Source organism: Nicotiana tomentosiformis, chromosome 10, assembly GCF_000390325.3.
Source record: "Nicotiana tomentosiformis chromosome 10, ASM39032v3, whole genome shotgun sequence".
NCBI lineage: Eukaryota > Viridiplantae > Streptophyta > Magnoliopsida > Solanales > Solanaceae > Nicotiana > Nicotiana tomentosiformis.
Genome location: NC_090821.1, coordinates 30947466 through 30963303, shown reverse-complemented (window position 1 = coordinate 30963303; position 15838 = coordinate 30947466). Strand labels below are relative to the sequence as shown.

At 40.4% G+C, this 15838-nt stretch overlaps 1 protein-coding gene across 10 annotated transcripts in view; it reads right to left on the bottom strand.

Annotated features, from left to right (window-relative positions):
* The window catches only part of LOC104088809 (sugar transporter ERD6-like 8), a 99728-nt gene that overhangs the window by 63172 nt on the left and 20718 nt on the right, over positions 1 to 15838 (bottom strand). For 6 of the 10 annotated variants that reach the window (XM_070187381.1, XM_070187382.1, XM_070187380.1 and 3 more), the window contains exons 3-4: positions 12612 to 12701; positions 11705 to 11764 (exon numbers count right to left, since the gene is read on the bottom strand). In XM_070187381.1, coding sequence (XP_070043482.1) covers positions 11705 to 11764; positions 12612 to 12701 — 150 coding nt within the window. Of the gene's footprint in view, positions 1 to 11704; positions 11765 to 12611; positions 12716 to 12810; positions 13055 to 15838 lie in introns of those variants that run through there. The other 4 variants (XM_070187383.1, XM_070187384.1, XM_070187385.1 and 1 more) reach the window with 4 other exon arrangements.

The following is a 15838-nucleotide window of genomic DNA, read 5'->3' as shown; positions in this document are numbered from 1 at the left end:
CCATTTTTCCTCTTCGCGAACACGAGCCTTTCTCCGCGTTCGCGATGCTTTCAGACCTGGGCAGAATATAAGTTTTCCTAATCGAGGGTTAGGCCATTTGCATCATATTTTGACTTGTAGAGCTCGATTTTGAGTGATTCTTTGTGGGGTTTTCAAGCAAATCGATTGGGTAAGTGTTCTTCACCTAGAATTTATTATATTCCATGATTTTATCTTTATTTTTATTATTTAATTTGTGTTTTGAGTTGAGGAAAATAGAGATTTTTGAAGAAAATTTCAAAATAAAAAATCATGTTTTAAGGGGCGAATTGGTATCGGAATTTGATAGTTTTGGTATGGTTGAACTCATATTGGAATGGTTGTTCGGGTTTTGTAAAATTTGTTGGGTTCCGAGGTGCGGGCCCGGGGGTCGACTTTTGGACCGATTTTTAGATTTTGATAAAGATTGAGGCTTTATGGTCCGGAATAATTCCTTATGAGTTTTATTTTTGCTTTGAAGTTATTTTGGTTAGATTTGAGCCGTCCGGAGGTCATTTCGCCGGAGAAGTTTATTTTTGAGTATCGGTCTGTCTTCTTTGAGGTAAGTATCTTGCCTAACCTTGTGGGGGGGGGGGGTTCCCCTTAGGATTTGAGTCTTCTATGTTGATTGTAGTCCATTTACGCAAGGTGACGAGTGCGTGCTCGGACTTATTTGTGAAAAGTTGGCCTTTTAGGGTCTTAGGTCCCTATATTCACTGAGTATGAAGTTGTTCTTGATATGATTAAGTTGCTACTTACTAATTTCATCTCTACATGCTTTAATTTGAATTAATTTCTTCAGGATTCACTCTTATTGGCTATTTGACTCTTATTTGGCTTAACTGAAGATTTTACCTCTTCTATTGTCATGCTATCTTTTCATAACTGCTTATCTTTATTTGGAATTATTATTATCTCATCCTATAATTGTTCAGTCTTAATTGAGGTTATGATTATCTTTACGTTGTTTATCCTTAATTGAATTGTTGAATATCCTTCGTAATTTCTCAACCTTAAAAGAAGTTTAGATATCCTATATCTTAGTCGACTTGTTTATTTGGAATTATTTGACTCGTGTTAGCTTCCCTGATGTTGAAATGTATATTGTGGGATCATTGCTACATATTAGTTTTCCCTTGCTAAGCTGTTCTCTTTACGCCTAGCATTCTTTACTGTGGTTATTCCTTGTGAATTGGTTCTTCCGTTTCTTGTGATTTAATGTTCTTGAGTTAATTTACTTGTCATACTTTGTATTATTGCCATTGTTGCTGTTGTACTTGTTGTGGTGATGCACGAGGTTTCTGCCGTGCGGTTATTATTATTGTGATGCACAAGGTTTTTGTCGTGCGGTTGTGATTATTGTGATGCACGAGGTTTCTGACGTGCGGTTGTTGTCATGGGGTTGCACGAGGTTTCTGCTGTGCTATTGTTACTATTGATGTTTGCACTTGCGGCGTGACAAGGCGGGATATATATATATGTGTGTGTGGGGGGGGGGGGGTTGCGCATTTGACGAAACAAGGTGAAAACATTGTTATGCATGTGTGGCGAGACAAGCGGACACTTAATTTATTATTGCACACGTGGCGAGACAAGGTGGGCTGTGTCAGGGATTGGTTTGTGATGAGTTGTGATGGCTTGGGGGCATTCTTGTTGTTGATATTTTTATAGTGGTACACTTACCTGTGTGAGCTTTATCTTGTAAAAGTTGTGAGAAAAATATTCTACGTGTTGTCCATTCTTTTTCCTTATGCTTATTTGCTGGTATGGACTATATTAGGACACTTGCACAAGCATACACGTAGTTAAGCACTCTTATCGGATAAGAGGTGTTCTTGATATTGTTGAACATATATGCTCACCCTTGTTTACTTGCCTTCTATGTGAGAATGGCTCTATTGGCACGTGAGTCGTCAGTGCGGTTATGAGGTGTTATGAGGGCACATGATGCCAAGTGTTAGGGTTCTGGTATTGTAACCCGTGAGTTGTGATTTTGTCCGAGGTTCGGTACCTCGTGGAGTTTGTTGACTAAACCCTGATGTAAAAGCGGTTGTAGTTGCTGAGTTATTATTTGTCCTTGCTGTATTTGTGATTCCGGATTTAGGTTGTGTTCCATTCAATTTTCTGTGTCATTTTTATGGTATTTCACTGATACTTGTTGTTTCCTTTCTTATTGCCATTACTGTATTGAGAGCCATATTGCATAGTCTTTATGCAGATATCATATTTCTGTTGTTCATATACTTATACTTGTTTAGTTTATTAGACCAGTGGGTGTCTTGACTGTTCCTCGTCAGTACTCCACCGAGGTTAGTCTTGATACTTACTGGACACCGCTGTGAAGTGCTCATTCTACACTTCTGCATATTTTTTTTGCAGATCCAGGTATTTGTTCGTTAGCTAGCTGTGTGGACTGTTACTGTGGAGACTCAAGGTAAACCTGCTGCTGCGTTCGCAGGCTTTAGAGTCATCTTCAAGTTTTTGTTTTGCACTTTTTATTCTTATTTCTGGATAGTTGTATTGGGAAATTTTCTAGCAAACACTCTGTAGAGCTTATGACTTGTATTACCGGTTTTGAAAATTTTAAATTTTAAGAGATTTCTATTTCAAATTGTTAGATGTTATTTAAATAATATTGTTGTTTCAATTAATGTCAGGCTTACCTAGTCCCTAAGACTAGGTGCCATCACGATACCCAACGAAGGGGAAATTGGGTCGTGACATGTTGGTATCAGAGTTTTAGGTTCATAGGTGCTACGAGTCATAAGCGAGTTTAGTAGAGTCTTGCGGATCGGTATGGAGACGTCTATACTTATCTTCGAGAGGCTACAGAACTATTAGGACAATTTCACTTCCTTCATTCCTATCATGCGAGTTCATTGATCTCGAAATTTGAACTTTTATCATTCTATTCTCTCACAGATGGTGAGGACAGGAGATGCAGTTATTAATGACGTTACACCCAGAGCAGATGTCACTAGAGGCAGAGGCATAGGCCGACAAGGAGCACATGCCGTAGCTAGGGCACCTACTAGAGCAGCAATTGAGGAGCCGCCAGTAGTTCCAGTTGGGGGTAGGTACCGGACGCGCCTGCTGTTACCCCGGGACTTTAGGAGATCTTAGCACAGTTCCTGAGTATGTTTGGTACATTGGCTTAGACGTGGTTGATTCCGGTTTCACCAGCTACTTCACAGACCGGGGGAGGGACCCAAACTCCCGCCACCCACACTCCAGAACAACGAGTCCTCGTCGGTCAGGTTCCAGGTGTCATGGAAACACAGCCTGTGGTTCCAGTTCAGCCCGTGGTCAGGGTAACAACATCTGAGGAAGATCAGCTTAGACTTGCAAGGTTCAAGAAATATGACCCTCGTACATTCAATGGTTTGGCTTCAGAGAGCACAAGGTTTCTTGGGGGAGTGACATCGCATTCTCCGCACTATGGGTATTGTTGAGACGAGTGGGGTTTCTTTTATTATGTTCCAACTTAAGGGTGCGACTTATCAGTGGTGGCGGGCGTATGAGTTGGGTAGCCCGGCCGAGTTAGCTTCACTTACATTGGTTCAGTTTTCAGAGATGCTCCTGAGAGAGTTTGTACCTTAGTCCCTTCTAGATGCATGACACGCGGAGTTTGAGCAGCTGCGCCAGGGCAATATGTCAGTATCAGAGTATGCCGTGGGATTCAGTGATTTGGCCAGGCATGCACCTGTTTTGGTCACCACAGTTAGAGAGCGTATCCGTAGATTCATTAAGGGGCTCAGGCATGATATTCGGTTCAGCATGGCTGGGGAGTTAGAGTCAGATGTTTCGTTTCAGCAGGTGGTAGGGATCGCTCGCCGTGTAGAGGACATGTGGGATCAAGAGAGAGGACAAACGGGGCCATGAGGGAGAGTACATGCGAGATCAGGAGAGAGAGAACAGGGAGGCGAGGAGGCCTCGTAGACTGAAGAGATCTACTGGTCCTTATTTTGGAGGCAGGGTACGACATGGTAGAGGTTTTGTGGGCCAGCCAGTTCATTTTGCACTTCAGGCTATGCATAGTATTTCAGGTGCTCATGGGTCTCAGAGTACCCATACCGCACAGTTCCTACAGCCACATCAGCAGAAAGGTTGTTTTGAGTGTGGAGATACCAGTCACAGGGTGAGAGATTATCCTAGACTCCGGATGGATATGTCACATCGGAGTATTCAGGCGAGTAGAGGGCGCCCAAGAGGCGAAGGCCCGGCCCGTCAATGTGTTTTATATAGTAGGCTTGAGGCCACTACGCCAGATGATGTCATACATGTATGCTTTTGAATTGTTACCGAGGGGAACCATTCGTATTTTAATTCGGTTCTGCTTATCGGGGCGAGTTCCCCTATTTGTTGTTCCACCTATGGGTGAGTTCATGACTTAGTATTCTGTATATGTGTTTGCTCCTGTTGGGAGATTCTATGAGTGATAGCCGTGTCTATCGTTGTTTTAATTCATTTTTGAAAGTTACGAGACTAGAAGTGAATTCATATTGTCCATTATGGCAGGTTTGATGTGATTCCTGAGTAATTTGGTTACCATTTGTGATTTGATACTCTATCGGGGTGAGAGTTTAGTAAGTGTTGTGATTTTATTGGTAGATTTGAGTTAGTGGAAGATTTCCATTGGTATGATGTGTATTCGACTTGTGATTCAGAGTTGAGGGTGAGACCCTCGCGATTCCATGTGATTTGATATGTTTGAGCCGGGCTGCATGCCGCGGTGGAAGTTATATCAGGATGAGATCCTTGTGATTTGTTCATATACTTTAATTTTCCATTTAAATTGATTTGTAGGATGGTACTCATAGAGAGTTGTGCTTGTTAGGCATTGTTTGATATTTCTCTTATGTGTTCTCTTTACATATCCAGTCATTTTTCGTTCTGTGCTTCTTGAGTTTTAGCTTGCGGGGTGTGTGCCCGGTGGTGTTAGTTGTGACTTGTTGATTCAGGTGTATAGTTAAGAGGTCTTCATGTTTCATGCATCGTTGTCAGTGTTGTGGAGGTTTGAAACAGGGTTCTAACGGATATGAGACTAATTGTCGGTGTTGGTTTTGATTACGGGCAGCTATTGTGATCAGAAATGTTATTATGGCCCTATGTGTGGTGTGTCTTGTTGTGTGGTCGTTCCTTGTAGGTGTAGGCATGAGTTGTTACAGCTGGTTGAGACTGATACCGGTTATGGATTTAGAATCGGGTCTTTTGAAGATAAATGGAAGGTGAGAATTTTGACTATAAGGCTTATCGATATTGGTAGAAAAGATAAATTACAGTTGAGATGGTGTCGTCAGGATTATGTGGATTGGGGTGACGTGGGGTCACCCACGAGTGTATGTTGGGTATGTACTTGCAGTGATTTAATGACTTCGAGGCGATTCTTAGCACGTTCGAGGACGAACGTTTGTTTAAGAGGGGAATGATGTAACGAACCGGCCGGTCATTTTGAGAATTCAAGTCCCGTTCGACGACATAAGGCCCTGAACAGCTTCGTATTATGTGTATTGACTTGCGTGCGTGGTTGAATTCAGTTATCGGATAATTCAGAGTGATTTGGGACTCTTGGTACCTAAAACGGAAGATTAAGTCTTAGGATTTTGACCATAGTCAGAACTGAGTGAAGACGACTCCGAAATGGAGTTTCGTCAGTTCTGCTAGCTCCGTTGGGTGATTTTGGACTTAGGGGCGTGTCCAGATTGTGGTTTGGAGGTTTGTAACTCATTTAGGCTTGAAATGGCGAAAGTCGAATTTTTGGAGATTTTGACCGGAAGTGGACTTTTTGATATCGGGGTCGAAATGTGATTCCAAGGGTTGGAACAACTCTGTTATGTTATTTGGGACTTGCCTGCAAAATTTGATGTCATTCCGGGTTGGTTTGATAGGTTTCGACACGAGTGTTCGAAGTTGGAACTTTTGGAAGTTCATAAGTTCGATTCATGGTGCGATTCGTAGTTTTGACATTGTTTGATGTTATTTGAGACCTCGAGCGAGTCCGTTTTAGGTTATGGAACTTATGTGTGTGTTTAGACGGGGTCCCGGGGGCCTCGGGTGTATTCCGGATGGGTTACGGGTCATTTTTCCCTATTTTTGAACTGCTGGTTCTGGTGTCTGTTGTCCTTCTTCGCGACTACGAAGATCCTTTCACGTTCGTGAAGTGTCTCTGCTGACCGCCTCAATTTCCTTCTTTGTGTTCGCGTAATTCCATTCGCGATCGCGAAAGTCTGCTTTTCCCTTCTTCGCGTTTGCACCCGTCTCTTTGCGTTCGCGTAGCTCAGTTTCTGGGCCATCAATTTCCTTATTCGCGATCGCATATGTTTGTTCATGATCGCGTAGCACTAATTCGGGCAGTAATTATTTTCTTCTCCGCGTTCGCGAGCTTGTCTTCGCGTTCGCGAAGTACAACTGGGCAGCTTCCATTTTTCTTCTTCGCGAACGCGAGCCTTTCTCCGTGTTCGCGATGCTTTCAGACCTGGGCAGAATATAAATTTTCCAAATCGAGGGTTAGGCCATTTTCATAATATTTTGACTTGTAGAGCTCGGTTTTGAGCGATTCTTTGTGGGTTTTTCAAGCAAATCCATTGGGTAAGTATTCTTCACCTAGATTTTATTATATTCCATGATTTTATCTTTATTTTTTCATTTAATTTGTGTTTTGAGTTGAGGAAAATGGAGGTTTTTGAAGAAAGTTTCAAAATGAAAAATCATGTTTTAAGGGACGAATTGGTATCGAATTTGATAGTTTTAGTATGGTTGAACTCGTATCGGAACGGGTATTCGGGTTTTGTGAAATTTGTCGGGTTCCGAGGTGCGGGCCCGGGGGTCGACTTTTGGACCAATTTTTAGATTTTGATAAAGATTGAGGCTTTATGGTCCGGAATAATTTCTTATGAGTTTTATTTATGCTTTGAAGTTATTTATGTTAGATTTGAGCCGCCCGGATGTCATTGCTCCCGAGAAGTTCATTTTTGAGTATCGGTCTGTCTTCTTTGAGATAAGTATCTTGCCTAACCTTGTGTGGGGGATTTCCCTTTAGGATTTGAGTCTTCTATGTTGATTGTAGTCCATGTACGCGAAATGACGAGTGCGTGCTCGGACTTATTTGTGGAAAATTGGCCTTTTAGGGTCTTAGGTCCTTATATTCACTGAGTATGATGTTGTTCTTGATATGATTAAGTTCCTATTTACTAATTTCACCTCTACATGCTTTAATTTGAATTAATTGCTTCAGAATTCACTCTTATTGCCTATTTGACTCTTATTTGGCTTAACTGAAGATTTTACCTCTTCTATTGTCATGCTATCTTTTCATAACTGCTTATCTTTATTTGAAATTATTATTATCTTATCCTATAATTGTTCAGTCTTAATTGAGGTTATAATTATCTTTACGCTGTTTATCCTTAATTGAATTGTTGATTATCCTTCGTAATTTCTTAACCTTAAAAGAAGTTTAGATATCCTATATCTTAGCCGACTTGTTTTGTTTGGAATTATTTGACTCGTGTTAGCTTCCCTGTTGTTGAAATGTATATTATGGGATCATTGCTACATATTAGTTTTCCCTTGCTGAGCTATTCTCTTTACACCTAGCATTCTTTACTGTGGTTATTCCTTGTGAATTGGTTCTACCGTTTCTTGTGATTTAAAGTTCTTGAGTTGATTTACTTGTCGTACTTTGTATTATTGCCATTGTTGTGGTGATGCACAAGGTTTCTGCCGTGCGGTTGTTGTCATGGGGTTGCACGAGGTTTCTGCCGTGCTATTGTTACTATTGATATTTGCACATGCGGCGTGACAAGGTGGGATATATATATATATATATATGGGGGGAGGGGTTGCGCATGTGGCGAGATAAGGTGGGAACATTGTTATGCACTTGTAGCGAGAAAAGGCGGACACTTACTTTATTATTGCACACGTGGCGAGACAAGGTGGGTTGTGTCAGGGATTGATTTGTGATGATTTGTAATGGCCTAGGGGCATTCTTGTTGTTGATATTTGTGTAGCGGTACACTTACCTGTGTGAGCTTTATCTTGTGAAAGTTGTGAGAAAAATATTCTATGTGTTGTCCGTTCTTTTTCCTTATGCTTATTTGCTAGTATGGACTATGTTAGGACACTTGCACAAGCATACACGTAGTTAAGCACTCTTATCGGATAAGAGGTGTTCTTGATATTGTTGAACATATATGCTCACCCTTGTTTACTTGCCTTCTATGTGAGAATGGCTCTATTGGCACGTGAGTCGTCAGTGCGGTTATGAGGTGTTATGAGGGCACAGGATGCCAAGTGTTAGGGTTCTGGTATTGTAACCCGTGAGTTGTGATTTTGTCCGAGGTTTGGTACCTCGTGGAGTTTGTTGACTAAAACCTGATGTAAAAGCGGTTGTAGTTGCTGAGTTATTACTTGTCCTTACTGTATTTGTGATTCCGGATTTAGGTTGTGTTCCATTCAATTTTCTGTGTCATTTTTATGGTATTCCACTGATACTTGTTGTTTTCTTTCTTATTGCCATTACTGTATTGAGAGCCATATTGCATAGTCTTTCTGTAGATATCATATTTCTGCTGTTCATATACTTAAACTTTTTCAGTTTATTAGACCAGTGGGTGTCTTGACTTTTTCTCGTCACTACTCCACTGAGGTTAGTCTTGATACTTACTGGGCACCGCTGTGGTGTGCTCATTCTATACTTCTGCATATTTTTGTGCAAATCCAGGTATTTGTTCGTTAACTAGCTGTGTGGACTGTTGCCGTGGAGACTCAAGGTAAACCTGATGCTGCGTTCGCAAGCTTCAGAGTCACCTTCAAGTTTTCGTTTTGCACTGTTTATTCTTATTTCTGGACAATTATATTGGGAAGTGTTCTAGCAAACACTCTGTAGAGCTTATGACTTGTACTACCGATTTTGGGAATTTTAAATTTTAAGAGATTTCTATTTCAAATTGTTATATGTTATTTAAATAATGTTGTTGTTTCAATTAATGTCAGGCTTACCTAGTCCCTAAGACTAGGTTCCATCACGATACACAACGGAGGGGAAATTGGGTCGTGACAATAGTGTTGCAAGGCAAAACACCATTTGAATTGTTATATGGGAGACCACCTAAATTGGATCATCTTAGAGTATTTGGTTGTCTCTGTTATGCAAGTAGGCCACCTAAAGGTGACAAATTTGCAGCAAGAGCCAGTTAGACAGTGTTTGTGGGATACTCTAAAACACAGAAGGGATAAAAATTTATGACCTTGATGATCATTAATTTTTTGTTAGCGGGGATGTACAATTCAGGGAGTCAATATTTCCTTTCAGAACTGAAGCACAAGAGGAAGCACCAGATATTTTCCTATTCAGAGAACCAGTGAATACATGAATAGATTCAACATATGCAGAATGTCCTCATGCTGAAAATCATATTACACAAGAGATGACACATACAAAAGTTACACCTCTTACACCCCTAACCACAATGTTAGACACAAGTGACTCAATTGTTGATTCACAAGAACTTTGTGATACAACACCAGACACAGGAGAACAAGAAGATCTAATGCAATCAGATGAAGCTCCTCCAACTGCATCATTTGATCAGAATGCAGTTCAACAACTTGATCATAGAGAAATTCAACAATATGAACAGGCAGTAGAAGAAGACCAAGATAATACATTACATAATCATGTACAGAAGAGCACACAGGCAACACCAAGTAGAGTAGCCAGACCACCAATTTGGCTCAGTGACTATGTTACTTCTATCAAGCCAAGAGCACATAGCTCATATTTCATTTCACAATATGTTGCCTATTCTCATCTCAGTTCCAGTTATCAAGATTATTTGGGTTCTTTTTTGGTGCCAACATAACCTAGATCCTTTAAGGAGGCCTTCACAGATCCTAAATGGATTCAAGCAATGTAATAAGAGGTGGATGCATTGGAAGGCAACGAGACTTGGGTATGGTTACTATCCAAACAGTAATCAGTATAGCAGCTTCAAGGAATTGGTTCTCGTACCAACTGGGTGTCAATAATGCTTTTCTTCAAAGAGATTTATATGAAGATGTCTATATAGACTTACCACAAGGCTTCCATAGACATGGGGAGTATAGGGTCTGTAAATTGCTGAAGTCCCTATATGAGCTCAAGCAGGCATCAAGGCAATGTAACATCAAACTAACTACTGTTCTATTGGAAGCTGGATACTGTCAAAGTCCACATGACCATTCTCTATTCACCAAGTAGAAGGGAGACTGTATTGTGATCATCATGATCTATGTGGATGATATCCTCATCATTGGGAGTACCAAGGACTTATTGATGAGGCAAAGAAGACTCTATACAATAATTTCAAAGTAAAGGATTTACATGAGCTCAAATATTTCTTGGGAATTGAAGTGCTTAAATCACAGAAAGGGGTACTACTCAATCAGAGGAAGTATGCCTTAGAGTTAGTGTCAGATGTAGGATTAAGTGGTGCAAAGACAGTCTCCACACCACTTGAAACCAACATCAAACTGACCACTGCAGAATATGACAAGCTGATAGGATATACAGATGACCCTCAATTGGAATACATAAGCAGCTATAAAAAATTGGTGGGAAAATATCACAAGGCCAGATATCTGCTTCACAGTCCATGTTCTTGGCCAAAACATGCAACAACCAAAGAGGTCTCACTAGGATGCTGCATTAAGAGTGATCAAGTATATTAAATGATGTCCTGGTTTAGGGATATTCTTATCTAAGAACTCCACAACTAACTTGACTGCATTTTGTGATGCTGACTGGGCTGCATGCCCTAACACTAGGCGCTCAATCACAGGATATGCCATCAAATTAGATGACTCCTTGATATCCTGGAAGTCGAAGAAATAATATACTGTCAGTAGAAGCCAAGCAGAAGTTGAGAATCGAAGCATGGCAGCTTGTGTAGCAGAAATTGTATGACTGATTGTTCAGTCACAAGCCCTAGGAGTGTCCATTTCTAGACCGGTTTCACTTCATTATAATAGTAAAGTTGCCATCCAAATTGCTGCAAATCCCACATTTCATGAAAGGACAAAGCATATTGACATTGATTGTCATTTTGTACGTGAGAAAGTGAAGGAAGGAATGATTCAAACCACTTATCTTGCTACCTAGTCTCAGACTGCAGACCTGTTAACCAAAGGGTTGGGTGTAAGCCAACATCATCTTCTTCTTTCCAAGCTAGGGGTGCTCGATATCTTCCACCCTCGAGCTTGAGAAGGAGTATTGGAATATGAAAGCAGTTGTATAATTATTAGCCGGTAGTTAGAAGTAGTTAGCTGTTAATGAGCTGTCAATTAGCTGTTAATAGTCAGTTAACAGAGTTAGTTAAAGTCACGTGAGAAGCATGTGAGAGAGAAGAGCTACCAGCTATATAAACATGTACATGTAATCATTTCTATTTGAGCTAACATAGTTTCTTCCGTCTCATCCTTCTGTTCTCTCCACAAATTGATCTAAATCCCTAATTACAGTAGATAAATTTCACAGTTCATACAATCTGTATTTATTTATGAGCTTCTTATTTTCTTTATTGCAAACGAAGTGAACACTATTAATGAGGTAATTAATTATATTGCATGCTTCTCTCACGAATTGTTAGAGAAGATCAAGGGGAACGAAAGACATAAGTAAGATATATGTATAGAGGATACAAACCTTAGCAAGGTAGATTGCTAGCCATCCAGCAGAGCATATTACAGATGATAGCCTCATGGCCTGATCAAGATTCAAAGTAAAACAATTCAAGATAAGGCAGGATAGTGATAATACCCAGATTACTTTTATCTCGTTCGAATAAAGTATAAACATTAATTATTTTAATAATAATAACACAGAATCTAATAGAACACCTCTAATCGTGTTGAGTTTTTTTCTGGTGAACTTTCCTCTAATACAGTAGATCCAGATGGTTGGCACATGTACAACAAAAGTCTTGACGGTCTAGATTTATTTCAAATTAAATAACAACCTAACTCAAGTATAATTAGTTAATTCCTTCGTCCCAATTTGTTTGGTACAATTCGAATTTCGAGAATCAAGCTTTTCAATTTTGATCGTGCATTCGGACGTACAATCTTTAAGTTTTGTGAAATAAAATTTACATATTTAGAAAAAAGAAAAACTCGCTTGACTCTAGAAGTTCAAACTTTATCAAACTAATTGGGATAGAGGGAGTATTAGTTTCTCCATCCCAAATTACGTTGTGGTGTTTCATTGGACATGAAATATAAGGGAAAAGAAACTTTTAAAGCTTGTGGCCTAAAATAAGTTATAGATATTTGTTTGACTATAAATTATTTCATTAAGGATAAAATAAGAAGTTTATAGTTAAATTACTTGTAAATGTAAATATATGATATTCTTTTTGTGACAGACTAAAAAGGACATCACATAAATTGGAATAGAGAGGAACATTTAGGTTAAAGCAAAGCTATACAATCAACAATTAATATTGTAGTTAATCATCTAACACCCTAACAAGAGGGAAGTTCAATATGGAGTCTATGAACCCCTTCAGTACATATATTAGTACTATTGCAATACAAATTCTTAAAGCACTTACTCCTTTGCGGCCTAGAAGATCTGCAATCCGTCCCGCAGTGATTGCACCAAGCATTGCACCAATTGTTAATATTGACCCAAATACTGAATACTGCATTGACAAAACTTTAGATGAAGAAAGATAACATTTATTATATGCAAATTCACCACTTGTCTTAATTTATTTTAAAGCTTCTAAGAAACTAGAGACAGAAACACACTTTCCCTACTGCACATAGCAATCTCAAAAAGAAAGTCGGTCTGATGAAATGAAGCAGCTGCAGGAGGCGGATCTATTCAAACAAAGTACTAGCAGGTCCCAAGGAATCGACTAAACAATACGAACCCAACAGCCGAGTAAGTTTCCGAATACACTCATGCTTCAATAATAGCACCAAGAATGACATGAAATTGTATTTACCCAAAAAATGCATCTAGTTGAATTTGTACGAGGTATGTGATATAACTTGACACAAATCGTAAAGAAAGTGGAAAAATTGAATATTGACTATAAGAAAAGATACAAACCGAGTTGAAAGAAAGATAATTTATGAATAAGCAAAATGAAATTATGTATGAAGTTAAAAAAGGATAATCTCTCAATATGAGAATGTCTCAATAATATTTGAGTTGCAGTGTATTCATAACATGGTCTTTACAGAAATAATAGACATCCCTCTTATAGTGGAGGGATCCTACTTTAAATATCATAAAAAATACATAGTAAAAAACATATGATAAATCAGCTTTTCCCTAATTTCCGCAGATTCTCTCTCTTAGTGCGGGTTTAACGGCTCTTGTCTTTTGGCTCGATCTTAATTGGACTCGGTATTGGTCGGTTTCCAGGTTTAGAGCTCGATGTGGGCTTGAGCTCGATCCGACTTGGGGCCCGGTATTGGTTCGGGCTCGGTGTTGGTTGATCTCTGGCTCTTAAGCTTGATACCATCGCTTCTCATCATAGCTCGATTTGGACTCGAGCTCGATAATGATATCGAGCTCGGTATTTAATCGGACCCCGAAATTCGAAGCTCGTTCGTGCCTTCTTCAAATCTCACCTCGATATTATGAAGACGCTCTTCGATCCGTCTTCACCAATCGTACGAAGGTCGAAAACGGTTTTGACCATATACAGATAGTCCCCTCGTTTCTCGGGAAGGATGTGGCGAGAAACGATATGATTTCTCAACGGATCGATTTGATATACACTGACGTTTGCATCGAGCCCGACCATGACGTACGTGATAGCTGTCCTGTCGGTTTAGTTTACCAAGGCATTAAATGCGTGTCAGGCGGTGGTCGGCCACTGCTGATATTGAACCGTCGTTGCTCAATCTATAAATAGCGCCTTTTTTTTTTTTACCATTTACCACTTTTACGTCTCCAACTTCCAAAATTTTCTAAGCTCTTTCTCGTATGTTCTGGGTTCATCTTTAAGTCTGTGATTTTTCTGCAAATACCTTTCTTCTGTGATTTTCACTGCAAAATCTTTCTTCAAAACACCACATCTTTGTCATCTCCTTCTATTTTCCATCTCTAAATCAAAAATGGCGAAAACAACTAAAATCGTTCCTCAAAAAGAAAAAGCTACTTCTTCACAGTCTGCTGTCGACAAAACACCGGTGGAGCCACGGCCTGAGGAGTGTGTTCCCGGGGCGTGTGTTCATACCTCCGATTTTAAGATTGACAAAGGCTCGTCGGTTCCCGGTCGATGCGAGCCAGTATCGAGGTATATGTGCTCGATAACCGAGGGGCATCTCGAACAGATAAGAAGAGATTATGACTGGGAGAACAAAGAAGTGGTAATCCCGGCTCCCGAGGAAGATATTACTACCCATGTGAAAGGGTTTTTAAGTGTGTATACCTACCCTTTCACGTTATGCCCCTTCGACCCTGTTGTCGACAATTTTTGCCGTCAATACCGAATAACCTAGGCCAAATCCATCCTTCTTTTTGGCATATTATTATTCTGATCCGCTTCTTTGTGAACAAAATCGAGGGGATGCCTTTCACCCTCGACCATCTTATTAGATTGTATAACCCCCGCCTCTTTCGAGGTGGGATAATAAAACTCCAGCGCTGGGCTACCAAGGTGCTATTCTCGAGCATCGATGAGGACAAGGATCGAGACTGGATGGGCTGGTTTGTTTGAGTGAAGACTTCAGACCTAATTCCGGCCGAGAAGATGCCATTTCCCGAGGAATGGTACATGAAGCGTAAGTATACTTCTTCTGTTATCTCCTGTTGTTTTGCCCCTTCATTTCTTTCTCACCGATATCCCCTTTTATGATGCAGCGGTTCCTTGGATGCCTGGTGCAATTCCTAACCTTAAGAGCTGGGTACAAAATCATGTGATGCAGCGCTCGTGGCGTGATTTATCAAAGGGTCGATGGGAGGCCAAAAATCATGGTAAGCTTTTTTCTCAAGTCTTTGATAGTCCGACCGAAATGTTTTTCATATGATGCCAAATTGTGTTATGTGTAGGCCTGGGAAAAGATGCGGTTTTGAGGCCCCCGTCTGGTGAGGAAGAGACGCCGGACCTGGTCCCAAAACCGTCGAAGGACCATAAGAGGAAAAGGGCCTCTACTTCCGAGGATCCACAACCTAAGACAAGGGCGGATCGTAAGCCGAGGAAGAATACCATCCTTTTGACCGAAGAGTCAGTTCGGTGTCTAAGGGATGGAGAAGAAGAAGAAAATGACGGCTCTATTCTGGTATCCCGAGCGAAGAAAACCATCGATGCCCCAAAGGCAGCTGGATCGATGGTGGTTTATGAAGCTCCGCCTCGAACTGGGGGAATATCGGAGAAAGATTCTGGAAGAGTCCCCGAATCGTTAGGGGTAGAGGATGCCTCTCACCTAAGTCAACAAATGGTGGGTATATCTGAAAGGTCTGGCCCTGAATATCTCTGAACCGAAGAGAACTCCCCAAGCGACTCGCTTGGGGCAACAGTAATCAGAGATTCGCCTACTCTCCCCGCTTTTTTCGAAGGGGCGATTCGGGAAGCCCAAGCTTTGGGGACCCTCGAGGTAGGCCGAATTCACAAAGGAGAGAATTCACAAAGTCAACTTCTAATTCTAACCTATAAATATATGTTATAACTCATTTTCCAAGAGAGAGTAGCAGGCTATCAGATAACACATTAACATCTAAACGAGAGGGAGAATAAGATAGAACTGACAACAAACGAGAAGTTGTTAGGTCTTGATGACTAATAATAACTTTAGAGAATTCGTGATAACATATATTAGC